A 27,475-nucleotide genomic window follows, 5' to 3' on the forward strand; every position below is an offset into this window, starting at 1 on the left:
TATTGTTGGATATACTGTGGTTCTTTGTGAGCATAACAATAAAAGACAGCTGCAGTATACTATAGCCCATGTCCAGTAGTTTGTAGACACTTGCTCATCCAGTGTTTCTTCTAAAATCATGGGTGTTAATAGAGAGTTTGTCCTCCCTTTGCTGCAGTAACAACCTCTACTCTTCAGGAAAGGCTCTACACTAGATAGATGCACCTTAAGAAGGCGGAATTCACCAATTAGATGTGAAGGATTTAGGAACATGTTTAGAATTAGGGGTGTCTGGTCACTTTTGGACATTCCTGTGTGTTCGTTTGGTTATGCAAAACAATAGCTAATGACAGTAAAAAATAAAAGTCTATTCACAGCTTTGTTCGATTATGTTCTTCACATAATAAATGCAACAACAGTATAATTAAAGAAAAAGAGTAGATGAGAAGGCTGGTTTTTGCCTTTGCATAAAGTGTAATCTGTAATAGGATAAAATGCACTTGTAGCCACTTGTAGGAGCCCTGCAGTCAGATAAGATGTGTGTGTGTGACTGTGTGACTGTAGAGATGGAGATTGAACACAAGAGTGAGTCTGAAATGGAGACGAGAGAAGAAGCACGTCTGCAGTCTTTGGTCTGTGATTCCACACGGATCCTGTACGTCTCACAGTCTGAGTCTGAGTCTCTCTGGCCTCAAACACCGACTGTGAAACTGTCTGTGTTTTAAAATTGTTTTGCTTTTGTGAGTCTGGGAGAGTTACTGATGCAGCATCCTGAAAGACCTGCTTTCTTTCTTTCTTTTTTTCTTTTTTTTCATTCTTTCTTTCTTTCCTGTTCTTTCTTTCCTTTTTTCTCTTTTCTGTTCACTCATTCGCTCTTTCTTTCATTTTTTTTCTCTTTCTTTCTTTTTTCTTTCTTGCTTTCTTGCTTTCTTCTTTGTTCTTTCTTTTTCTTTTATTTCCCCTGTATTTCTCTCTCTCTCTCATTTTTCCTCTTTCTTGCTATTTATTCTTTCTTTTTGTTTCCTTGCTTATTTTTTCCTCTTTCTTCTCCCTCCCCCCTTCTCCTTCCCATCTCCTTTCTCAACCACTTCTCTCTGTAACTCTTCCTCTCTTCTTGCTTGTTTCCTCTCTGTTAATTTCTCTCTCTCCCTCTCTCTCTCTCTCTCATATCCTTTTTTCTTTTTTCCTTTTGTCTTCCCTCCTCCTCACCCTCTCTGTCTCTCTCTCTTTCTGTCTGTCTCTCTGTTTTTCGAATTTAAATGCCATTATTAGCGTGTCGTAATTAAGCTATAGAGTTATGTTTAATACTAATAGTGATAAGATTGAAAATAGAAAAGTGTTAATATACATATTCATATACATTGCACACCCAGTGTACCAAGGGTTGTTCGGTATGATAGTGTTTACTGTTATCGTGATCAATCATGTCGTATGTCGCAACATGGTTTTCTATGATGTAGTCGGTACTTGGTGGACACTGACCAACTGCATAATTCATTAAAAATGGAGAATAATCAGTCCTGTAATTAAATTTAATGTAGCACAGTGTATGAAATGTTACATAAAAATCATGTTGATAGTATTTTTTAAATGTGGCACTGCTGGTGCTTTTTTACCTGTTCCAATATTTTAACATCAGAAGAATAAGATCAATATTTTTTTTACATATCGCCCGCCTCTACATGTACCTCTGATATCCTTGCGCAGTGCCTTACACAGACCCACTCTTACTTTCCATCTCTCTAATCCTCTTCCTCCTCCACCCTGCCTTTAGTCAGGAGCTCCTGCTGGGTGGAGCTGCAGCGCGCTAAGAGCTTATTTGGAGTCCTCACTTGCTTGCAGTGGGTTGAATATGGGGAAGCTACAGCTCGAGGCTGAGACGGAGGTGCAAAGCCAGAAAGAATTGCTCTGGATGAGCATTTAGAAAACTGTTTAAAGTGTTTGTGTGTGCTGTAACACTTCTCGCTCAGACAGAGAGGTGCTTTGGGTTGCTAAGATGACCAGAGTTAGCTTAGAGCAAATGGGCAGCAGCACATACACTGATTTATTCTAAATGGCTATTTATTATCTATATCCAACATATAAAGCCAGGCCTAGTGGCTGTTAATGTATTCATACATGAAAACATGCTGTGTGAAACACTGTGGTATATTTGCTGGTAACAACAAACTGCACGATTTTCCCAGAATGCATTTTCCTCAGACACTGAAGGGGATAAAATCCATAACTTAGAAAGTGAATACACATTTTTTGACTTTGCTAAAAAAAGTAATGAATGACATTTCCATTCCCCAGCCAGCCATGATCTCGAAACACAGTGGTTACATGAAAAATAAGATGGATAACTTTGGCCTGAATGGGCGGAGCTAAGCTGTTTTGGGCTAATGGGTGGGTATATGTAAAAGTGTTTCATGTGTTTTGTGCACTACAAAAATAATTAATTCAGAATAAACTCTTTTATAGCTTACGTTTTTGACATAATTTGAAAATGCTTGTTGCCCTTTACATTGTGTGTAAGTTTCATGATGGATGGACCAAAAGAAATGATCCAAAATGACTTCTGATTCCATTGACTTACATTAGAAGTAAAGTATGTTTTTCCTTCTTCTGTAAAGTTACCATTTTGGAGATACGAGGTTTTGTCCCAACAGTGATATAAACATGTAAATGGAATAAGTATGTCTTGAAAGCACGAAGTTTAAATGTTACTGTGTATTGGCTTTATATTGTGAATAATGAGCAGTTAGTATAAGGTAAAGTAATCTGACTTTTAGACTGCAGTCTTAAGTGCCATACGCAGAGGGGTTGAAGAAATAAAGTACCTGCTGACTCATGTATGGGGTGTCAGTGGTATGGAAGACCTGTGGTGCCAGGTTTTATAGTCAGAACACACTCAGTTTGCTTTGGAGTGCCATTTTGGACAGTTGGACAACATTGTGAATGACTCCTTATGGAAAATTGAGCCTTTCTTCAGAAAGAACCGGTTCACTGCCTTGATTAGAGTTGGCATCAGCTGACATAGAGCTGCCCTAGACTTTCACTAGGAAAGTAGCCCATTCAAATGTAGAAAAAAGATAAAATAAAATCTTACCAGGCCGTCTTGTTTTCTGTGATTGCTCAAAGAGCCAGGTTTTGTGTTCATTACCTCAGATGATGCATTTTAAAACATTTAAAGCATAGTTTGGTGAAAAAATTGTGATAATTTTTTTTATCCTGGTGTAGCTTTAGTCTTGATAGATTGTTTGTGGTTTGAGACAGGTCGAAATTTAGTTATGCAGTTTGCACATTGTTAATAATAGGGATATAATCTTGTAATATTCCTATTAGCTGTGTTAGACTTGTAGCTCCAGTACAAAACTAAACAAGCAAACAAACTTTAGATAGCAAAAAATGTCTTGGCTGATAAACTGCATTTTGTGAAAAAGAGAAAACTGTCTTTTAATTGTATATAAGTATTTTTTTTTTCGTCATTTATTTTTTGACTTGTCATTTTAATATTGGTGCTAGAACATATCAAGCTTGAACATCCCCTGTCAGATTACATGTTCGGTTGATTTTCTAAGTGAAAATAAGTTAACACATACCCGAACTTAAATATGACATTTTTCAGCAAATCATTAAACATATTGGGGGAAAAAAAACAAAAATATAAAATGTGCCTTTATTTTTGGATAGAACATAATATGGTATCCCCCTAACCTGTTAAATACAGCAAATAAAATTGTGTTAAAATGTGCAGAGGTGTGCTCTCTGTAGAGGATGTGTTCACTTATGTTTACTTAGAAAATCAACAAAATATCATTTGACCGGGGTGCTCAAACTTTTGCACACAACTTTATATTTGGAAAATACTGTAATGTTGAATTTTGTCAGTATTGCCCAGTGTGTGTGTGTGTGTGTGTGTGTGTGTGTGTGTGAGAGAGGAGAATGGGGGAGATTGAATAGTAGATGTCTCCCCCATAGCAGCTCTCATTCAGATGCATGAGACAGCTCACCTTGGAAGTGATGCCAGATTAGAGGAGACACTATTAATCTGAAAAGCACTTTAGGCTCCGTGGACAAAGGCCAGTATCTGTAGACCAAATAGGAATCAGTCTGGATGCTTTCTTTTATTCCAGGGTCATTACTGTTAATATGCATGATGTGTTGCAGTGGATGGTGGTGGGCTGTTTATGTGAGAGCTCTGACAGAGCGTGTCTTCTAAAAGCTCCTGCATTATCTGATGAGGAATCAAGAGTGATTTCTGACCCTTATAGGGATCTGTAGAAGCTCACAGTTGGCCAGACCAGCAGGCTCTGGGACTGTATTCCAAGGCTGTGTGGCTGTGTGTGTGTGTGTGTGTTTGTGTCTCTGTGTGCGTGTGTGTGTGTGTGTGTGCGCGTGTATGTGTTTTCATATATTTTCAGGACAAAAGTCTCTTTTTAGGACCTTTTTTTAGGAATCCCAGCAGAAAACAACAGGTTAACTTACAGGAGCAGCATATTAACAAATTATAAATAAAGAGAAAAACTAGTTTTGGTTACTGAGGTTAAGGGTAGGTTTAGGGTTAGACTTAGAAACCTTAAAAATTCATATCACGTATGGGTATTTAGGAATATGTACAAATTGCTGCTGTCTGAAGAAAACCTTGTATCTCCAAAGTGGTAACTTTAATGTAACTTTAATGTCAACTTTTAGTGTAAGTCAACAAAACGTTTTTCCAAGTAATTTTGGGCCGTTTTCAGATTATGTCAGAAACTGAAAAACGACAAAAAATGGAGGTGCAAGGTGATGTGGCACATTATTATTATTATTACATAAACTCTCTTATATGTGTATGTGTGTGTGTACACACGCTGTACATACAAACCACACACACACACACATACATATAAAGCATGTATGGGACATGTGTGACCTTGTGTCCTGAGATTGTACAAAAACAAATGTGTGTGCGTGCTCCAAATGTTCATAGAGGACAGTGAGGATGTTTTGGATTTCCTCAGGAAACTACTGCCTCCGCACCACAAAGTCCAAAACAAAATCTCTCTCTCTCTCTCTCTCTCTCTCTCTCTCTCTCTCTCTCTCTCTCTCTCACTCTCACTCTCACTCTCTCTCTCTCTCTCCCTCTCTCTCCCTCTCTCTCGCGGTAATGCGTGCACTGCTGCAGAAAACGTCAAGAGATGAGGAGTAAAAAAGCAGAGTGGTTAGACAGAGAAAAGAAGGGCGAGAGAATGAGGGAGAGATGGAAGAAGGAGAGAAGGAGGAGAGGGAGAAGGGGGTGGAGCAGTGGTCACACTGCAGGCTGCTCTTTCAGCCCACACACACACACAGAGCAGTGTGACAGAGGAGCAAAGGCGTCAGACAGAACAGAGAGAGGGAGAGAGGGAGAGGGAGCGCAGTGAGTGGACGCTGGAGTGAAGGATATTATGCTGAAGAGGGTGAACTTCAATTACTGCCCAACAGCCTGTCTGCTCCACTGCCTACAGGGAGGTGAGAGAGTGTGTGTTTTTGTGTGTGCGTGTGTGGGGCTGCCTGTGTGTGTGTGTGGGGCTGCCTGTGTGTGTGTGTGGGGCTGCCTGTGTGTGTGTGTGTGTGGGGCTGCCTGTGTGTGTGTGTGGGGCTGCCTGTGCTGGTTCAGTTTAACTCATTAAAAAATCCACAGAATCATCAAGGAAGACGAAAATGACGTCAGAGAAAAGACACAGCGTGTGTTTTCGAGTGGTTGGGGCTGGAGGGGGGGTCTTTTGTAGCATGCCATGTTGCTGTGTACTGTTTTCATCATGAAATAAGTTGTAAAGGTTGTTTATAAAACTCACCCTGGATGAACTACTAAGCTTTTCAGTTCTCAGTCATGGATTGATCCTGGTTGTGGACTAAATTGGAAATCCAGTGATGAGTAACTACTGAAAATCTATCCTTTTTAGTCTGGACTAAAGCTTAAAATGAGTTTAAGAAACCAACGTTAAGGGCTAGTTTACCAGACATGGATTAAGCTTAGTTGTGGACTAGGCTTTAGTGTTAACCGAGAATTCCTTTTTAGTCCAGGTTTAGGCTTCATTTTGCTCTGGGAAAACAGCCCAGTGTGTTGGTCTGGAAGTCAGCTGTGTCTGTTTGTCAGTGTATGTGTGCTACAGACTGCCTGAATGCCAGCCATGTGTCAGTGTTTTATTTAATAAGAGCATATTTCAATATGTATAACTCCAAATGCACTTAGAGTGCAGCGTCAGTCAGAAAGCATTCTCCTTCTGTACTGTGATGTTTTTCCCAGTACTGGGGTTGGTCTCTAAGCTACCTGAACATTTTCTCTTGATGGTTGATGAGGGTGGGAGATGGAGGTGAAACATATTATAGGTTAATATTATGTTTTTCCACTCGCTGGTGCATGTTGACGTCTTCGGAACTCAGAAAAAGTTTTAGAGGCATAAAACTGTAATTACATTTCAAACTAATATTATGGGAATAATATTTTCTTTTAGATTGTATAGTATAAAGAATCAAGCTTATGACAAGCGGCATGAACTAACAAGGTTTAACCGGTTGGTTTTAATTTCAGGTTGACTTTAATTATAAGACGTCTCTTACGTTATGCTCTGTGGCCTGGATCTTAAGCCCTAGAAGCTGTGCACAAGTGTAGTATACGTTGCTGTTGAAACAAAACCTCATATCTCACAAAAAAGTAGGAGGAGGGAAAACATTTTAATTCATTTAATTAATTTTAATTCATAAGTCATTTTGGGATATTTCTTTTGGTCCCTTCATCACGACACAGTATACATGGCAGCAGGAGTTTTTAAAAATCTAAAAAATATCAAAAATGAAGGTGCAAGGTTTTGTTCGACAGCAGTGATTTAGTGCTGTATGGCATATACCCAATATTACACAGTGTGATTTCCTGTATATACACCTAAAATAGCGAGAGATGCAGCTGTGACTGTGTTTTGCACTATATTATGATTAATGAAATGCTAGTAATGCTAGCTAGCTAACTACTAGCTAATCTAAGGCAGTAGTTAATAATGAAGTGAGCACATCAAAATATTCTAATTTAAGCAATAATGACGACAACAGTAGCACCAACTACCATGTTCCAGTCCAACAAATCATACATACATACATACATCATCTAAACCGCTTATCCTTCTGGGTCGTGGTGGGGTGCTGGAGCCTATCCCAGCTTTCATTGGGCGGAAGGCAGGATACACCCTGGACAACAAATCAGTTTTGAGATATTTTATTTTCTCATCCTTTTATCCTTCTTATGAGTTTCCATACTTAATAGAAAGTGAATGCAAGTGTTTTTTTCATAGCATTATGTTGGTATACTATGTTAAGTTTTATTGAGAAATGATGTGAGATCACAGTGTTTGGGTGGGGTTGGGGTCCGTAAGAAGGCACAGTATTCACACTACACCACTGCATCTGTATTGTACAGCCTTATCTATGTGTGTGGGTGTGTGTGTGTGGGTGTACGAGTGCTGCTCTGCTGCCCTCCACATTAGCAGCATCATCACTCTCATTAGCCACATCAGCAGCTGCCACTCACCAGTGCTCCACACTCAGAGTCTGTTTGGCCTACTGATGCCGTCAGAGCTTCAGTAACCAGTCGCAGGTGTTTTAGCCTTCTGCTGTTGCCGTAACAACTACACAACTGAGTCTGTTTGTCCCTCTTTTGTTGCCGTTAGGAGCTCCAGTTTGAGCGGCTGACCAGAGAGCTGGAGGCGGAGCGACAGATCGTGGCCGATCAGCTGGAACGATGCAGGCTGGGGGCGGAGTCACCGGGAGCTGCGAGCGGCAGGTACAGAACACACATGCACATATGCAGCCACGCACTCAGATGCCACAGATGCCCTTCTGCAGAAAGCTTTCTCTGTTTTCCTACACACCCTTCAGATTTTGAAATCAATAATCATGAATCATTAAAAGACATTTTGCTAAGTTACTTTATCTGTTTAATGATTTATTTTTAAGGGCGTTTAAAGCTCTCTGGCCCTTTTTTGCATGGGATGTGCATTAAAATGAACTTTTATGTCGCAGTTATTGTCAGCGATAATAAAAGCATGGTGTAATTTAATTAATTTGACCAATTTCTCACTTGTACTTCATTGAAGCAAGCAGAGAAGTTTCAGTACATATCACTTTGGCGCTTTTGAGTAGGAGAGACGATATTTAATTATTGCTAAAATTTGATGGAAAGTTATTGTTGTGCTTTTTTGTGGAAAGATGAACCACACTCAGCATTTTGTGATTTCATCACATTGAAAGAAACAGAATAAAGTCAGAAGTTCAGACTCAGACCCATAACTTATATAATTAACATAATTGCATTTGAAAAGTATAGCAAAATGAAAGTAATAACTCTTTTAAGGGTCATGAAAGCTACTGTTTTGGAGATATGATGTCATGGAAAAAACATCAATGAAGTATTGAATGAACATTCATAAATTTAGAGTGGTCACCGCTCCTGGAGGTCTGCAGTCCTGCACGGTTTAGCTCCAACCGTATTCTACCACATCTGACCCATCTATTTATTGTCCTCAAAAGTCCCTGATAAGCTGGGTCAGGTGTGTAGGATTTAAGATGGACCTCTAACCAAAACTGCATCACGCTGTACATACCACTGTGGAAGTGAACAGCTCAGCTCCTCCTGTAATTTATTCCTGCTTATGAATCCCTTAGCGATCTTCTCAGTTTTCCAATTTATTCTTCTGTTAATGAGTTATAATGCACGCCAGCACAGAGAGCTCCCAAGCACTGAACCCAAAAACTAATCCAAAAAGAACATATTTGTAAAAATTACTGTGAGCTTTTCCAGCAGAAGTGGCTTAATTTCCATACACTCAGGCTTACAGCGGGCGCTCTTGATCATGTATAATTTAGTGTGATTGTATAGAGTGGCTGAGCTGCCTGTGGATGCTGTGAAATGCTTTGTTCGTTTTTTTAAGCAATGCTGCGTGCTAGCATATAGACCTGTCTGCAAACCAGGAATAAGCACATCTGTCTGCTTCCCTGATCACTCTATTACCTGATTGTGCTGCTTGCTCAGTAGCTTCTTCATTAGGCTTTTTTCACTGATGTTATATGTGGCAGTAGAGCTCTGGAGTCACGTTGTCCTTCTGTAGTTGGTGTCATGCACCTTAGAAACTAAACAGGTTTTCTCTGTGGGAAGAATGAATGCTGTTTTTCCAAAATGTTCCAAACTCGATATGTTTTATGATGTGTATATTTTCCCCCAAGTGTCACTGGATCCTCTGAATTAGGAGGCTGTTATGCAGTTAAAATACAAATAATGCTATATACATGCTACACTGATACTGTTCTGTAACACTATTATAACACTGTTATCTTTAAAAACACCAGCTGTTTGAACTGTAGGCTACTAATGCCAAAGCAACTAAACAACAAAATTTGACAAAGCTTTTAGTTTTTTTTTGTGTATTTTGCCTTCTTACTGAACTTGTAATTCAGAAGATCTCGTGGCGTTCAGAAGAAATGTGTGTGTACAGCAAAGTGCAGTGAGTTTGGAGCATTTTTGTTTATCATGCAGTAGCAGCGATTTTTTGGTAATGCCATTTATTGTTCCCATAGAGAAAAACTGCTCAGAGCTGATATTCCTAACATGGGCATGGCTACAGAATGATGACGTGTGTGTGTGTGTGTGTGTCTCTGTGTGTATGTGTGTGTGTGTGTGTGTGTGTGTGTGTGTGTCTCTGTGTGTGTGTGTGTGTGTGTGTGTGTGTGCTCTGTTTACTTCTTATCTTATGTTGTTCTTACTGAAAATGATCATTCCGCCACCCCAAAGCTGTCGATCCGCCATAACATATTTGGAGTCCAAATTGTGCCTCTTCAGTTTTACACCTGAGGCTATTGTAGCTAATAGGCCGTGGAAGATTATAGCCACCAATTAGCATTATGCGAACTGCATGGCTGAATCATCACACACCTCAAATTGAGTTAAGATGTGAGGTAATCTCAAATACATTTCCGTATGTGGTTTCACTTTCTTATATAGTTTACTTATGATTTACTGTTATCTATGGAAATTACATCACAGCTAAAACAGTGTAGTGTCATAGAAGTTTATTGGAGATGATTTAATATGTCAGTAAGATTTATGGCAGGTGTGAAGATTTAGGCATGCAGTTTGCATTACATTATTAGGTGACTATAAGCTTCCATTACTGGTTGGCTACATCAGCCTCATAGCTGCAGTGCAAAACTAAAGGAGCAAGCCAAAGGCACTGAATACATCTTGGCTGATTGAGTGTATTTGAGGGTGAGGAGGAAATTGTAAGCCAGCCCTTTAATTCTTGTCCTGATAAGCCATATTTATTTGGTTGTGCTGTGTACATAGCTGTGTTGTGTTGTTGTGTAGATATTTATACATCTAGCTGTGGCAGCTGCTGCACGTATGTGTTTGTTTCTCACAGCAGGGTGAAAATGGTGTGCAAATGTGTGAATTTGTGGAGCTGTGTTGATGTGTGGGTTCCTCACAAAAGAGTGCTGTTGGCAGCACTGTAAGTTAATGAGGTGGAGAAAGGCAAATCCTTATGCAGACACTTATCCAGCCCTGCCTATTATTACTGCTTTCAGACCTGCCACTCTGGGCCACTCAGCCCTGCGCCGTCTGTAGCTGCGCATGATGAAAGTGGTGGTCTTTCTCTTCTTTCCTTCAAAGCCAGGTGTTCTATAGGTCAGGGCTGAGTGGCCTCAGCTCATCAGAAGAGGTTTGAGGCTGAAGTTTGCCTTGGAGGAGCTGATCTCAAGCGTAGCTCTGCACAAACACATCACTGACCTGCTGGACACCAGCTGGCAGATGTGTGGGTCCACACTGATGAGTTAGGTGGTTATTGTGAGTGTGTGTGTGTGTGTGTGTGTGTGTGCGTGTGTGCATAGCTGGGCTGAAATAGTGTAAATATGGGTCTTGATGAGTTACGAGTGCAGCTTCCCTCTTCACCTCTCCTCACCTTCATGAGGATGACATTCAGTTTGTTTATTTTTTCACTTGAAATCCACTTAAAATGTTTGTGTGCTTTTATGTAGTCATCTTTCATTTTTATGCCTGTTTTGCAACTGATCTTGCATTAAAATTAAACAGGCTGTTTTGGTGATTGCATCTTTAAGACTGATATATGTAAATGAACTCTGTTCTGATTGGCTGCCATGTGTCGAGCCTTGTTCAAAAAGTATTGCTGGCTGAAATGCTCCGGTAGAGCTAAACTGCTGTAGGCTGTTCAGGCAAAAATGCAGTTCAATGCAAAAGTTTGCTCGCCACTTGTCAAAATGCACGTTTTGTTGACTTTATAAGTGAAAACGAGTTAACACATCCTCTACAGGAAACACACTTTGAAAAAACACATTAAATGTGGCATGTGCAAAAGTTATGGCACATTGTATATTTTATGTTTTATTTTTTACCAATATTTTACACTAAGCAAATACATTAGAAATTGTGCACTAAATTACAGATAAATGCCATATTTAAGTTTGCCCTCTGTAGTGGGTGTGTTAGCTTGTTTTCACTTAGAAAATTAACAAAGCAAGTCATTTGACCAGGGTGTTCAAACCTTTGCACACAACTATATGTAAATGAGTTGGTTTCCATGTCTTCACACAAACAGTGAATTCACAGTGGGCTGTTTAGCAGCTTAGATTCCATAAATGGACAGTGGAGAGAACGTTAAACTTTACCTGTGCTTATCTAGTCCGTGAACCTTTTTTTTTCCCAAAAAAGCGAGGAAATTTTGTTTTTGAGTGGCATATGGACCCTTTACAGTGCAGGCAGGTGTGTGTTTTAACCTCTCAGTCCCTAAGCCTGTATTTAGGTCCCCTAATTCATCACTCTCAAAACTGCATGACTTAAATATTAATTCAATAGTAGTTTCCAAATAATGTGTTAAGAGTAGTTAGTGAAGTAAGATTTATAACTTAATAATAAGCCTTTAGGTCAAGAAGTTAGAAGTGCATTATGAAATGTTTTGTTTGGGGTCTGATCCGTATATCGTTGGTCAGTGAAATCAGCTGATATTAAGGTTCCTCACGTTTATCAGCACTGATGGAAATTTTGCTGATAAAGCACTGATAATGTCTCTTCTGCTGCCAAACATGATGAAGAGCGCTGAGGGGTACTAATAGCTCACTTTGTGAATACTGGTTTGTCTGGCCTCGCCCAACAATGTAGAAATACTGACAGTCATATTTGGCAGTTGACAGTCATATCAGTCAGCAAAGCCCTGTTTAACTGAAATGATTGGAGCCTGTTAATGAGAGTTGGCCTGAGCATCATTTTACAGGCTTCAAATACTTGTTGATATTTTCTAATACAAAATTCAATTTAAAATCACTCTTGAAAACAACGTTTTAAAGCATTTTTTAAAAAGTGGACAGACACTCTTCAATTCAAATGTTTGATGTTCTAAGTGAAAATAAGATAACATCTACAAATAACACATCTCTGCAAACATTAATGCACAATTACTCTTTGTTTACTTATTGGGGAAAAATAAAGCATGAAATGTGGCCTGTGCAAATATTATGGCATATAATATAGTGCAGAAATTGTGCACTAAAATTTGCAGGAGAATTCTAGAGGATATGTTAACTCACTTTTACCTAGAAAATCGCCAAAAGTGTAATTTGTCTAGGGATGTTCAAACTTTTGCATTTGACTGTATGTTAACAATCAATATTCTGTCTGTTTGTTTTATGTTAGTCTTTGTGGCTTAAAAAAAAAAAGAAACTTCTGAATACTAAGTAGAGAAACGAATACCAGCGTAACAAAGAATACATGAGTATTCACATTATTCAGACCAGCCCTACTGTTGATTTTTGGCCATAAAAATTAAGAGTTTATCAGAATTTGAAGCTCTTAAAAAACGTATCAGAGACTGTTATCATATCGGTCAGGGGATAGTGCTGTCAGGCTGCGGGCATCCAGAGTGCCTGCATGCTTTCCTGAGAGTCAGTAGATGAGCCCTGAACTCTTTCAGCATGTCCACCTGCTCCCCCTTCATAGAGAAGAGCTGTGAGGGGCAGGGAGTGGAATGAGGGAATGGAGGGCAAGAGAGAATGGATGAATACTGCCTATCAAAAGTTTGGGGATATACAGCTTTTTAAAATAGTTTAATTTTAGAAAAGGTTTGAGTAAAACAATAATTCATAAATATTTATTACAACAGTTGGAAATAGTACCCAACTTGCACATTTTGTCCCCTTATTATGATGTCAGCACTCATCAGCACTGAAATCTTTCAGGTGATTAAACTGCCTTTGGGCCAAAAGAGTTAGGTAGGTTTAGGCAAAACCTGCTCTTCATACCAAGGAGGAAAAATTCATAAATGAAAAGAAGGCAGTGTTTTTAAAGTTTTGACAGGCAGTGTAAAGTACGAGAGAACAGAGGACAGAAGTGTGGATAGAAACATAGTTATTGAGTTTGAGAAGGAAAGAGGAAGGATGGGTAGTATGAAAGTCTAAGGGAGAGATATATAGTGTGGAAGAGCAGATTTGATAGATGAAGGTAGAGAAAGAGAGTAATTGACAGAAAGATGGATTAATGACCCGAGTGCAAGGTTTGGCTGGCTGGATAGATGGACGAAGCAAAATAGAGAGGCGGTTGCATAGATGGATTGAGATAAGAAGGCCAGTTGTGGATGGATGGATGGAGAGAGAGGAGGATGATTAATAAAAAGAGTGGGGGTGTAATCACTGGCATCTGTGTGAAGGATGGCTGCTTAGTTGTGTTGTGGTTTTCTTTGTTGACAGCAGTGTGGTGCTAGCGGTCAACAATGGCCTTTTGGTCAGAGACTGACCAATGAAGAATGAGGTAGAGGGCGACGGACGAGTTGTGGATGACAAAAGAAGGGCTACAGTCTGTAATAGTGCACCTACAGTACCGGTCAAGAGTTTGGACACATCTGATTGAGCGCATGTTTTTCGTAATGTGATGGCCCTGTTTGCAGGTTTGGACAGATTAAGACAAACCCTGGTGCGATTGTTCTTTAGAACGAGTGAAAAGAGGGAAACTGTTCTAAACGTTTGACTGTATAAAGTGGACTTGTTCGGTAAGAAGAGGTCATAACGTGTTCAGTGAATTGAAGTACAAGGTAGGTGTTTCTAATAAAATTTATGGTGAATATATGTATGAATTTATGCATGAATGAAGCAGTGAAGCAGAAATATTGATTAGTATTACCTCTGGCTGTGGAATTTAACACTGAGAGAACCCTAACAGCCCATCCACTGTACAATGGAGCTACCACTGAGGCATTGAGCTATGCTGTCTCCAGCAATCACCGACCCCTTCCCACCCCCAGTGCCAACAATTGGGGTTTCTTAGCTGATATAAAGGACTAATCCAACAAGGCTACAGTCGGAGAGGCTCATACATTCAATACATGGACCCATGAATTACTAAAACATGCATACTAAACTTTTAAAAATCCATGCTTCTGTAATTTCTCCTCTTATCCACATGCGCACATGCATTATCACGCATGCATAATGCGGACAGACACACACACACACATTCATCCAGCCTCATCAGCAAGTTAAGTGGCCGTTCACACCTCTCCTGAACGACGGTAAATTGCCGTCGTTTCGTTCGGGGTGCTCCAGCAGAGCGGGCGATCTCAAAGCCTCCTCTTTTAATTGGCCTCCTCCTCTGTGGTATCCTGATTTGGGAGCCGTAATTCCATAAGCTCATTTGGTGTGGCTACGACAGCACCTGCATGGCAATAGTGCCCTACTCTGAGGTCACTGAAAAGAAGACAGGAGCCCAGTCCCACCCTGCTGGATAAGCAGGATGTCCAGTTCTGCTTGTGGAAGGCCTTTGTTCTGTACAGTTTGATTTTCGTATTGTAAGATGCCTGATTCCGGTTGGTCTACATCCCGATCCTCACCTATGGTCATGACATGTGGGTAATGACCAAAGAATGAGATCATGAATACGAGTGGCGGAAATGAGCTTTCTTCTCAGGGTGGCGGATTACACTCTAGGGTGAGGAGCTCAGTCATCCGGGAGGAGCTCAAAGTAGAGCCGCTACTCCTCCACACTGAGAGGAGCCAGTTGAGGTGGTTTGGGCATCTGATCAGGATGCCCCCTGGACGCCTCCCGGTGGGGGTTTACCAGGCACGGCCTACTGAGACGAGACCCCGGGGTCATCCTAGGACCCGCTGGAGAGATTATATCTCCAAGTTGGCCTGGGAGCGGCTCAGGGTCGAAGTAACTTAGTGCAGCTAAGCATAATAACATAATAACCATAAAGTTAGAGAAGATATTTCTCTGTTTGCAGTGTTACCTTGACAAGCCAACCTGTTTCTGAGCAGGAAATAATTTACCTCACGTAGATTATGACAGCTGCCTCTCGTCTAACGTTAAACTGTTAGCTTTAGCGCTAGCTTGTGTACTGCTTAAACCCACAATGGCTAAAAGATTTCCCTTCGCTTTTAATTGACTGAGGCAGTTTCTTTATTAAGAAATTGCTGTTTATAGATGCATAAATCCTTTGTCTGCTTCATTTGAGCTGCTGAATTTGTTGTGCAGCCCTGATGGACAGATGACTGACAAAGTAATGTTATAATTCACAAACTGAAAAATGATTCTCAGTGGTCAGCATTCAGAATGTAAACAGTATCTAAAGAGATTCAGCGATCAGCGTTATTCCATGTAACAGCATGTTTAGCTGGCTTGCTAACTGGTGAGCATTGAAGTTTAATCATATGTGCAACACATACACACTTCTGCACATGCACGTTTGAAGATGAATGCATCAACTTTGACAGCATCAACTACTTTCGTTACACTGGAAGTGGACACCCATTTAAATGCGGAATTCAGTTGTGTGTCTGCAGTGGAGGAGGGCAGTAATCTCCAGGACTGTGGGGTGAGTGGACGTGACGTGGCTCCTCATTAGGGCAGGTTTGAGTGGCAGGCTGTTTTGGTGCTTTTGTACGGGCTGAAATCTCTTTCTGGGGGAGGAAGTAGAATGTGTTTTTCTGCAGTTTTGAGAGCTTGCTGGTTGTCGTTGGTGAAGCGTGGTAAGTGAAGGCTTTGGAGTGAGCGTGCTGCAGTCTGCTTTTACCTCACAGAGCAGGAGCAGTGGAAGGATGTGGACGTGACTGAAAGCGTGAAATTTAGGAGACTCTCACTCTGTCTTAGTCACTCACTACTACAGTCTCTCTCTCTTTCATTTGTTTATACCACTTTCTTATTTCTTTCTCATTTATACTTTGTTTCTAATTGCTTTTTTCTGTGTTTCTCCTATTTATTTCTCTTTTATTCACATCGCTTTCTGTTGCAACACTCCTATCTTTCAGTTTCTACTCTTTCCTTTCTACATTTTTCTTTCTTTCTTTCTTTCTTTCTTTTTCTTTCTTTCTTTCTTTCTTTCTTTCTTTCTTTGTCTTTCCCTCCTCTTTCTCTCACTCTGACTCTCTCTCTCCAACCCTCTCTCACCTGACACAGCGATTTCCTTGAGTATCTTCGTCCCCCTCTTCCTCCCACATCCTCTCGTTCCTCTGACTCGGCCATTCATCTTCCCGTTTCCCATAATGCTCTCTGTGTGTCCGCCTGTGGGTGACCTGCTTTAGCCTTGTCTGGTCTGAATTTATCGTCCATTTTTCAGTGCAGACAGTCGGCCCTTCAGTCTGGGTGAAGGATCTCCGCTGTGTTTGTCAGCCTCCTTTATGCTGCCTGTGTAAGGCCGCCTGGGCGCAGAGAGGGCTTTACGTTTACTGTAGCGAGCCTCATTAGCGCCTTTTGTTCAGGATCAGTAGATTTAGGGCTGAGCTTATGGAGGCTTTAACTCAGATACACACCATATGCAACGATCTGTTTTTCCAGACCTTTATTCTCACTGCCTCCTCCATATCTTGCTGTCTTTCTCTCTCAGTGGACATAATGCAGCGGCAAATGGGGAGGGATTGTTCTGTCTGCAGGTGTTTCTGGAGCAGAACGGTCAGAAATAGTGTGAAAAAGATAGGAGATGAAGAGAGAAAGTGGGAGAGAGCAGCAATCTAATTTACGGGTGTCACATTTTAAAGTGAAATCAGAAACAGATTGAAATAACAGTTTAAGTCTGACCTTCGAAAAGAAACCTGACAACTTTTTCTTCACTTAATGCTTTTTCCTTTCAGTTTAATATGAATGTGCAGTATGCTTGCTTTTTCTGTCCATATGTACTGTTCACTGTTGTCTACAATGGGAGAGAGTTGAATATAATTGTGTTCATCTAGACCAGGGGTCGGCAACCCAAATGTTAAGAAGAGCCATTTTGTCCTTTCTGCAAAGATCAAACCACTTTGGGAGCCACAACATTTTATGTCCATTTATTGAAGTAACATTTCACTGTCATGGCTGTAAATAATGTCCTATTATAGTCTAAAAAATATAATATAAACGAAAACGCAGACTTACTTTGCTCTGCTTTAAGCTTTAGCTCAGCTATAGTCGCTTTTCTCACATTTGCGGCAGGAAACTTTTCCACAAAAGTAGAACAGTTTCTTGTAAGATCTCTTCGACTTGCGACTTTTTAAAAGGCTGATTCATATAGCAATTAATTGTTTGCTAAACTGTCGTAATTGTGACAGGCCTAAGTGGCATCTGCATCTGTATCAACAGTGTATGTGAAAAATATTGTATGTCCAGAATTCTTATATCAGTGCGTCCCTAATGAACATCTAAAGGCAAAAAAAGAGCTGTTACACCCCTACTTCGAGTGTGAGAGCTGATTAGCACTAGAGTACTCTCTGATCTCTGTTCTCACCCAGCCATTATCTCACACACATGACTAATACTGAGATTTTCACCTTTCAAACTGTCTAATTATTACTGTTGCTGTGCTGGCAGTTGCCTGTTTCATGGCCTTTAGCACAGAGCAGATGGTTTTTACTTCCAGTGCCTTCTTCTCTTCAGTTTTTGGCTTTAATTTTGTTATTGTCAGCCTTTCCTTTGAAAGTCAACACAAAGTTTGATTTGTTTTTATTTTTTATACTGACTATTTCAGTTTCAGGCCGCAACAGTATGTCATTTGTGTTCTATCTCTAAAAAAAATGTTGCAAGATCAGAAATGTTTGAAGGTTGTTAGTGCATAGCTGTAGTACGCTTGATTCTTGAAACAGCAATCCTGCCACTGGAGTGTTTTCACTGAAGATGCTGCCTCTGTCTCAGGCTTAATTATACACCTTTTTCAAAGGTATTCCTCCTATTTTATTAATGCTTTTCTTTCTTTTTTGCAGTTCTTCTGAGAAGTCCCTGCCCTGGAGATCTGCAGGTAAGGCCTTTCACTTTAAGACAAGCCCGAATTACAAAGATAATTGCATTTCATTCGATTTCCAGTCTCTGTAATGAATTATCATGCTCTTTACGTTAGTTAATGGGTTCGTAATCACAACACAATATCAGTATGTTATGCTATATTATCGTTGTAGAAAAGATAAAGCACTTTTAGCAAGAACACCATTTTCTCTCTCTGGCCTGCAGAGAGTTATTTCAGTTATCTTTTTATGGACCGTCCAAAAATTCTTTATAGAATTCATCATGAGCTTATTCTCCAAATATGTTTCATGCCTGAGTGACAGAACTAAATAAACGTGTCTTCAAGGCTGATCTTTTACATGAAGAGCCGTTCAGAAGTGCAGAAATATTAGACTCTGAGCTGGACATGATTTAATCAGTAAAGCCTTCACATTTTTGTCTTAATTAATATTACTGGGAAAAGCATGGAGATGGAGGTGTCTTGATTTTTACATGTTTAATTGGAGAGAACGGAATGAATAAGTAAAGAGAAGCGTGGTCCTTGTGTAAGAGAAGGAATGAGCTCTGGCATTGATTGATAGCCCTGTGCAGACCTGGCGCTAAATAGATTTTTAACTTACACCATTGTAAATTAATTAAAATGGGGCTTAGGGTTATTAGCATTAGTGGCACATTCATTGTCTTTGTCTGGCCATATAGCATGAATCTTATACTAAGTACTGGTGTGGGCGCAGCTCTAAAGCGCTGACTGATGCCTCTCTAACATCATTATTGTAGCCTCTTCATTATTAGCACCAAAACCTTTCTAGTGTTGTTGCTGTAACTGCTCTAAAATCAAAGGCAAAAGTGTTGTCTGGTCAGCAGATCATTTCAGCTAGCTGTGAAGATCACAGCGTTTTCACAGTTAGTGTCGACGTTTAATTACCCCTATAAATTATCTCTTCCCTTAACTTATCAGTAAATAGCCTGGTGATAATTCTACTTTATGCACCATTCTAGAGAGTCAGAATTGTTCGCTGTGGTGGTGATAGGAACCAGACGTCTGATAAGCTACATCACAAATTTATTACACTTGTTTCCAAATACCGATTTATCACTATTTTACCATTATCGTTGTATTACATATACAAACTCAGAAGACACGTGTAGGTTCACTGGTCATTTTGAATAGTAAATAAAATGGCTATATTTGTGTTGTAGACAACAAAACCCCTGGTTCCTATCACCACCACTGTAATATGAGTCAGTATATTTTTCTACAATTAACCTTTTCACATCAAACCACTTCAACAAATGAATTATGCCAAATGTTTGAGGAAAAAAAAAAAATTGATTAATTATGGTCTGCCATACCTGAGTGTGATTGTTGGGAGACAGTATTCTCCCTTCTGTCACGCTGTTCTAGAATATTCTCCCTCTTTTCACACTGGTCTAGAACATTCTTTGCCTTTACACTCTTCTTGAATGTTCTCGCTCCATGCTCACTGTGGTAGAATGTTACGTTCACACTGTTCTACAACCCCCCACCCCCCCTTCTTTCAAACTGTTCTAGAGTGTGCGTAGAGAGAATATTACTGAACAGTTTGACTGTGAATCAAGCTTCGGGTGCTGGATCTTCTATTTACTGGTATTTAACGAACCTGTTGATATAACTGATTGACTGTCAAGTGTAATACCTACCAGTGACAACAAAATTCAGGACTGGAAACTAGCTTCAAAGTCTGGGTTTTAGGATCTCTGCTGTAGAACGTTCTCCCTACATGCTGTTCTAAGAAGGCTTTCCCCTATCCAGTGTTCACAAATATTCTCTGACATTCCAGCTGTCAGCATTAATGATTTGTTTATTGGAGAACAGCGGGTCAGTGTGCCATGGATTTAAGTATACAGTACAGAACTGTACATTAAGTTAAGATGCATGCAAATTATTACTGTTGTACATTTACAACAGTAAAACCATGTGTGTCAATTTTTGGCTTTATTATTGTTTTTGTTTTTATGTAATGTGAAAATGTGAAATGTGAACACTTCATAATGATTAGACCAACAGTAATGGTCCAGAATTATTTTGGACGTTTTTTTTTTTTTTTTACATGAACTTCTGTTATAATTTAAGAATGTTTTCCCCTCTCTTATAGAGTTACACTTTAGGAGACACAAGATTTTGTTCTGACAGCGACAGAATGCAATGCTGCCTTCTTTTATAGGCTACTGTTAAAACTCTGCACCAAGCCTGTGGAATATGCTCAGTTTCAGCTGATATGCCCCCCAATATGGGCACTAAAATCCTGACAGTGTGCTGAATGTACAGATTGACAGGGTCATAAACAGCTCTTTGGGGAGATGAATGTGTGGAGGTTGGATATCCACAAGAGTTTTCATTGCTAAGCTGACACTTTAGCTAAGAAATGGCACTGGGTGTTACTTGCTGACCTCTATGCAACGTATTATGCCATATAAACGGGTGACCAACATTTGTTAAGTGAGAAGGCTGGGAGCTAAGTATGCTAGTTCTATATGTGACTGTATTCATTGGGATATTAAAGGTAAAGACTGTTTCAGCACTCTTGCTCTATGAAAATTCAGGCTCTGTGTTTCGTTCAGTTTAGTTTTTGGACTTTGTTTAGTCATATTTCTAGTCAGGATAGGTATTTTAATCATTTTTCAAACTGTTCGAACATCAGTATTTGAGTATCCCAACTTGAACTGCGTGTCCTGACATTGTGCACATTTACACATGACAACTACGTTTTATTTGAATACTTGATCAAGTAAACAAAAAACATAGACCAGTTTATGAGGTGAGGTGTACTGGTTGTCTGTGAGTTTGAGTAACCGTGCCCGTTCCTAGGTCTGTTGCGTTGATGGCATTTGGCAGTATCAAAGTTTTTTAAAAGTAGAACTTTAGTCCAGTATTTACAAAAAGAAAGAAGCAAGCCTGTGTTTTTTAAATGATCAGCGTAGTAATTTCAGCAGGCTGTGTTATCAGTACTGGCTGACGTCTGTATTTGCTGTGAAAAAGTCTGTTACATATCAAAGAAGATATCTGCTCAGTCAATGGGAGAAAAAGGCTGATTTGTTTTTGAAACCTACTCATTCTTTTCCTAAACCCCACCGCAGAGTTGCTGTCTGTCCAGGCATTGTAGTCTGGACGTTGAGGTTTAGCATGTGTAAGTCCAGCCTGCCAAGAGCGGAGCAGAATGACTGACTATCCGTCCATTAGCTTTGTGTTTATGATGGCTGAATGTGGCTCGAGGGAGATTTGTAGTGTCCTGATGGTGATGAACTCTTGTTATAGAGTTATGCTTGATTACTGTTCTCCACACAAGCCACGTAGCGGGAGCTCATAAACGACGGCCAATTACAGGGGATTTTGTTATAATTTTTTATGCCTGATGCTTGTATCAATAATTCAGATTGCCATCGGGATGCATTTTTCATGAGGTTTTGAAACGCAGTGGAAATCAGCCTGAGAGAGAGTGTTAGCGCTTTTTAAAAGATTTAAGTGTCTGCGGCTAGCCTGTGATTATTGCCCGTCAGGCATGGTAATAGCCTGTGTGGTGTTTTACGAACGTCCTGGGCCAGTGTCGCATCTGGTCCGCGCTGGAGGAGGTGCTGGTGGGTAGTGTTGGCTAAAGAAGCACTGCAGCGCTGCAGGGGAAGCCTCCTGTCAGGCTGTCAGGGCCACTCGGGCACACATTCAACAGATCTGTGCAAACAGCCTGCTACAGAAAGACACACACGCACACAGCTTCTTCTTCACCCTCATCCATATGTAAAGCAAGGGTGAGTTAGGACCACATGACTCAATACACACGTCAGCTGCACAGCCAAAATGGCAATTTCCTTACTGCACACTTGGATTTGTGCTTGGATGGAAAATGGCCTGAGATTGCAGCATTTTGTTTAGTTTTGGTGAACTAATCATCTCTCATTAGCTGTCCAGTTTGCTTCCATGGAGTCGTGAGAGGGATTTGGAGACATCATTACGCTATTATGAGATTTTTAAAAAGGGGATTTCTGCAGGTCCTTGCCTGTTGAATCATCCGCTGCACAAGTATCTCTGGCTTAACGTACAGATCAGCAGATCAGCTGAGAGGTCTGTTTACTTTAGTAAAGTTGACCCAGCAGGTTAGTCATGCGCAGAAACGAAGAATTGTCTCAGAAAAGCAGGTTTATGCTGCTATGGCTAATGCTAATAGGCCAATCTCTGTGTAAAAGTTATTTAAAAGTTAGTTAAAGGTGAAATGAATAGGATTGGTTTGTTTAGAATCATTTAAGTATATAAAAACTATATATAAGCCAATATGTGACATTTTTCTTGTATTTTATTGTCCACTGGGCCACACTTATGTTTGTGTGGTTATATGTGCTGAAAATCATCATAATTCATTTGTACATAACCACTTTCCAACCTTTCTTTATCCCTTAGAATTAAACAGGCTGTTTGTGTTGCTGTGCCTTTGGTACTGTTCTATGTAAACAAGCAGGATGTGGCTTGCAATAACACCTATGTGCCATTTCACACAAATTAGATTTGATTTCTGTGTTCTGTGTAGCCGCCCAGTGTTTTTGATGTTTTTCATTTCATTTCGTTTATATGTTTTATGTTGGCTCTTCTGTATATCCCTATAAAGAGAGGGTGAAGGCAAATTTTCCACTATGGCAAGCAATAAACTTAATCTAATCTAATGTAACCTATGTTGTTTATGCCTCTGAGCCCGGCGGCGATGTGACCATTTGTGTTTTATATTTTTCCTTAGATGTGTCAACCTCAGCCGATGCCAAGTCTCGGATGACGGACGGCTCCCAGTCGCCCCCGTTCCGCGTGAGGGCCGAGGCAGAACAACTAACGCTGTGCTCGCCGGAGCAGAGCTCTCTGCACGAAAGTGAGGGTCCGTCCGCAAACATCCCGTCTGATCAGGGGCCCAATACGCCATTAGAAAAAGGGAAATAACTTCTAAGGGGCCAGTTTTGAATCTCTCCAGCTGGAACTGAGTGAAATGGACTTAATATGTTAAAATCGTCTACATGTTTAAGCCTACGTGGCCTTCTTCAGATGAAAGTCACTAAAGTAATGAAGGCTCTTCAATAACCGCTGTGGCTCCACTATACAGTCCATATGTTTACCATGCTGGGAAACTCAGAGCTAATTTGAAGGTGGCCATGAAGGTGGTGATTGGTGGTTGCTGAACAGATTAAGCTTCAGCGTCTTGCACCATCGCTGTAATCTTTCCCTCTCATCCCTTTCATCACTGCTCAAGGTTCTTCTTATACCAGGACTAAATTATAGCTGACAACACTAAAATCTACACAAACCTAGGATTGCAGATGGCCGTCATGCTATATGTGTATGTGCTACAGAACGCTCGGTGATTGAAATGTATATAAAATAACTGCTCTATCACCACCACCCCCTTCTTTTTCAGGGTCTGTAGGGAACTCCCGCAGTTCCACTCAGATGAACTCGTATTCAGACAGCGGCTACCAAGATGCAGGCAGTTACTACAGCAACCAGAACGCGGGGAAGATGGAGGTGCGTCTGCAGCACTCGTACCCGGGCACCAATGCCGCCACCAGTGGGTCTCTCTTGAGGAACTCCAGGGCGGAAGGACAGGCTTCGGGACAGGTGAGCATTACCAACACAGCATGAATGTGAAGACCTACGTTTGTGTTTTGTTTTGTTTTATAAACTGGACTGGTGTACATTTTAAACCGGGTTTAAAAATCACACAGACACTTGTTCAAGTCATGATAAGCAGCTAAGGTAAAAGCTAAAGGTAAAGAGAACACCACTAGAAGAGAATTAGTACCAAAACAGGTGCAACTGACATACACAGTATGTTTGTAACACCTGCTCATCTAACATTTCTTCGGAAATCAAGGGTATTAAAACGGGGTTTGTCCCCTCTTTTGCTGCAGTAACAGCCCCTACTCTTCTGGAAAGGCTTTGCACTAGATGTTGGAACATTGCTGTGAGGGTTTGATTGCATTCAGCCACAAGAGCTTTGGTGAGCTCAGGTACTGATGTTGGATGATCAGTTCTGGATCACAAACCCCACTGCAACTTATCCCAAAGGTGTTTGATGGGGCTTTGTACCCCTCTATCTGATGCTGGTCATTGAGCATGGTGACCTCAGGTGCAACGTCTCCGGAGCGTCCTATTTTATTGGCAGTGCTTTTCTAAAGAGATTATATAAGCTATATGTCTGCAGTTGAACACCTGTGTCAGCAGTGGGTGCATTTTTCCAGCAGTTTTGTCTCATGACGATACTGAGAATGAGACCATTCCCATATACAGTAAATAAATACTGTACACACTTTACAGCCTTCCCATATTTGTTGTAAATTTGTATAGATATGATGGATTGAAGATTGCTCAGCTTCTAAATCCATGAACCCTTTGTTCCTCACACCCTGTTCTTTTTATCTGGTGGGACAGAGAGTGTGGGTCTGAAGCGGTATAATGACGCTGGGCCACAGGGAAAGTGGGGTTATTATCCTACTGACAATGCATAACCAGTGTGCTCTCAGATACAGCAGTCCTCTCAGGCGAAATTGACCCATAACTCGTGCATGCAGGAAGAGAATATGACTACATCATTCTTTTTTTTTTTCTTTTTTTTGCAGCTGTTGGGTAAAAAACAAAGTTCGTAGTATTTTTATTTTGTTTTTTACCAGACGTGACTCTGCAGGTCTATTTTAGAAGGTGACAGTGAGGATATTGTCCTACACCAGTGCTTTATCCACTCACTGCTCTTCAAAGTCTTGATAAGTAGCTGAAGATTTGAATCATGTGTGCTTGAGTAGAGGAAACACTACAGTGTGCAGTGCAGGAATCGAACAGGACCCTTGATTTGAATCAGTATTTAATCTTGACACACCCGCTTCAACTCAGGAAGGAGTAGTCTATCAGTCCATTAGTTAGACCAGGTGTGTGCGGAGCAGGGACAAAACCCCAGCATGTGCAGGGCAGTGGATTGGGAACTGCCGCCCTAAATAAAAAGTCTTCATTTCAGATAAGAAGGAATTGTGTAAAGTGGATTATTGGCTGAAACATTTAAGTAAAGGGCCTAAAACCATAATAAACACACCCAATGCAAGGGCGGTTTTGTTTAAAATCCAGCTCTGAGCATAAATAACAGGCTAACAGGCTCCTCCAATAATATTCAGTTGAAATTTAAGCTATTTAAGCTACAAATTTAAGCTATTTAAGCTACAAATTTAAGTGTTAAGTAAAGGGTTTAATGTAAAGCTGAAACAAATAAACGATATTTGAATGTGTAACAAGCCTCATATGCCTGTCTTTAATCTCGAACTGTCATAAGTATTTAACTTGCCACTGTTAGCTTTGTGCTAACATTGCAAATGACACTAGATGAAATTAGCATTAGCTGTAGTCCAGACTGTTGAGTGAAAATAGTTTACACATCTTCTACAGAGAACACACTTCTGCACATTTTAATACACAATTTCTGTTTATTAGCTGATTTCAACTTATTGGCAAAATGTGTGTAAATGGTTGCATATTTTATGTTTTATCCTAATTTTTTTTCAAGTTAAATTCATCAAATAAATAGAAACTGTGCACTAAGATTTGCTGAAAAAGCCATATTTAAGTCTGTTCTCTTTAGAGGATGGGAACTTATTTTCTTAGAAAATCACCAGAACATTGTAATTTGACTCAGGGTGCTCAAGCTTAACACTATATATATCTAACAAAATTGACAGTGCCATCTTCTTTCTCCCTGATTGGCCAGATGGTGGTCAGTGCCAGTGGGGCAATACCTGGCCGGGCCATGCGGAGGGTGAGCTCGGTACCTTCTCGAACCCAGTCCCCCGCGTACGGCAGCAGCGTCTCTCCATCCCGCGGGTCGCTCAGGGCGTCTCCAGGCAGCGCTTACGGTTCACCCATCGTGACGGAGCCCAAGCCTCTGTCCAGCATCTTCTCCAGCACCACGCTGCCTGGCGCCCAGCGGGCCGGCTCGCCCTTCTCCACACAGAAAAGCTCACCCGCCGCCCTGCGCAGGATGGGCTCAGCCAACTCCCGCTCCGGCAGCGCCAGCCGCACCACCTCGCCCTATTCGGGACGCGTGGGGTCACCGCTGAGCGTGGCGGGTGGGGCAGATGGGCAGGGAGGGTCCGGCTCATCGCCGGTCCGGTCTGGAATGACGGCGGTGCCACAGCATTACGGATCGACACTGCCCAGGACGCTAATGCACGAGGGCTCAGATCCGTACAGCACACATTCATATGAGATATACGAGAGGATGGTGCCACGGCCGGACAGCCTGACAGGTCAGTGTGTGCATGTGAGTGTTGAAGGAATACGCCAGTGTTTTTTCAACTTAATCTCTACAATATCTGTAGCGTGTGATAAGTTAGCACAGGAAATAATTTCCCTGCTAAAGTGTTCTGTGCACAAGATTTTAGAAGTATTGGTATTGGTATACCAGCCTTTGCATTACTCTGTATTGGACTGAAAAGACTCAGTGGTGCTGCATGTTACAAGTGTGTGTGTGTGTGTGTGTGTGTGCGTGTGTGTGTGTGTGTGTGTGTGTGTGTGTGTGTGTGTGTGTAAGGTCGTGTGAGGTTTCAGGGGATTTGATTTGAGTGAGCTTAGATTTATAAGTGTGTGTGATCCTGTTTCTTGCTCTTTTTGTGACTCCTCCTCGTGCACGCTGTCCAGCTCCAGAGGGCATGAGCTGAGTATAACAGGCTCCCTGCTGTGTTCAGTTCTATAGCCAGTGAGCTTCAGTCAGCCCACTTTAGCTCTGCACTAGCTGCTGCAGCCTTGAGCTGTCTGACCGCTGTTTTTGAAGGTAAAACTGAGCTTCATTCACACAGTATAGTGCACATGTGAATATTACTGAAATCCTGAACAGGCACAAAGCACGTTCAGCTGCAGTCACGCCGTCATTCAATCAGCTGCTCACTTTCAGAGAAGTCTGCTGATTCACTGCATAATCCTGATCTCTGTCGGCTTTCACAAGCTTCTCTCTCCTCTCTCTCTCTCGCTCTCGTTCTTTCTTTTTGCCTTTCTCACGCTTGCTCTCTCTCTTGCTTTCACTTATTTCTCTTTGTCTCTCTCTCTTTTACTGTTGCTCTCTCTCTTTTTCTCTCCCTCTCACTCACTTGCTCACTCTCTCTTTCTGTGTCTCTCTCTCTTCCTCTCTCTTGCTCGCTCATTCTTTCTCCCAATCTTCCCTCATTGCTTCTCTCTCAATCTCTCTCCATCTCTCTTCTTTCTTTTTTCATTCTGTTTCT

At 40.9% G+C, this 27,475-nt stretch overlaps 1 protein-coding gene across 7 annotated transcripts in view; it reads left to right on the forward strand.

Annotated features, from left to right (window-relative positions):
• The window catches only part of LOC118807966 (plakophilin-4-like), a 168,291-nt gene that overhangs the window by 86,009 nt on the left and 54,807 nt on the right, over nucleotides 1-27,475 (forward strand). For 5 of the 7 annotated variants that reach the window (XM_036570248.1, XM_036570199.1, XM_036570219.1 and 2 more), the window contains 5 exons: nucleotides 7,644-7,756; nucleotides 18,193-18,227; nucleotides 22,972-23,103; nucleotides 23,638-23,837; nucleotides 25,969-26,506. In XM_036570248.1, the coding sequence (XP_036426141.1) occupies nucleotides 7,644-7,756; nucleotides 18,193-18,227; nucleotides 22,972-23,103; nucleotides 23,638-23,837; nucleotides 25,969-26,506 (1,018 nt within the window). The remainder of the gene's footprint in view (nucleotides 1-7,643; nucleotides 7,757-18,192; nucleotides 18,228-22,971; nucleotides 23,104-23,637; nucleotides 23,838-25,968; nucleotides 26,507-27,475) is intronic. The other 2 variants (XM_036570210.1, XM_036570238.1) reach the window with 1 other exon arrangement.

This window comes from Colossoma macropomum, unplaced genomic scaffold (assembly GCF_904425465.1).
Source record: "Colossoma macropomum unplaced genomic scaffold, Colossoma_macropomum, whole genome shotgun sequence".
NCBI lineage: Eukaryota > Metazoa > Chordata > Actinopteri > Characiformes > Serrasalmidae > Colossoma > Colossoma macropomum.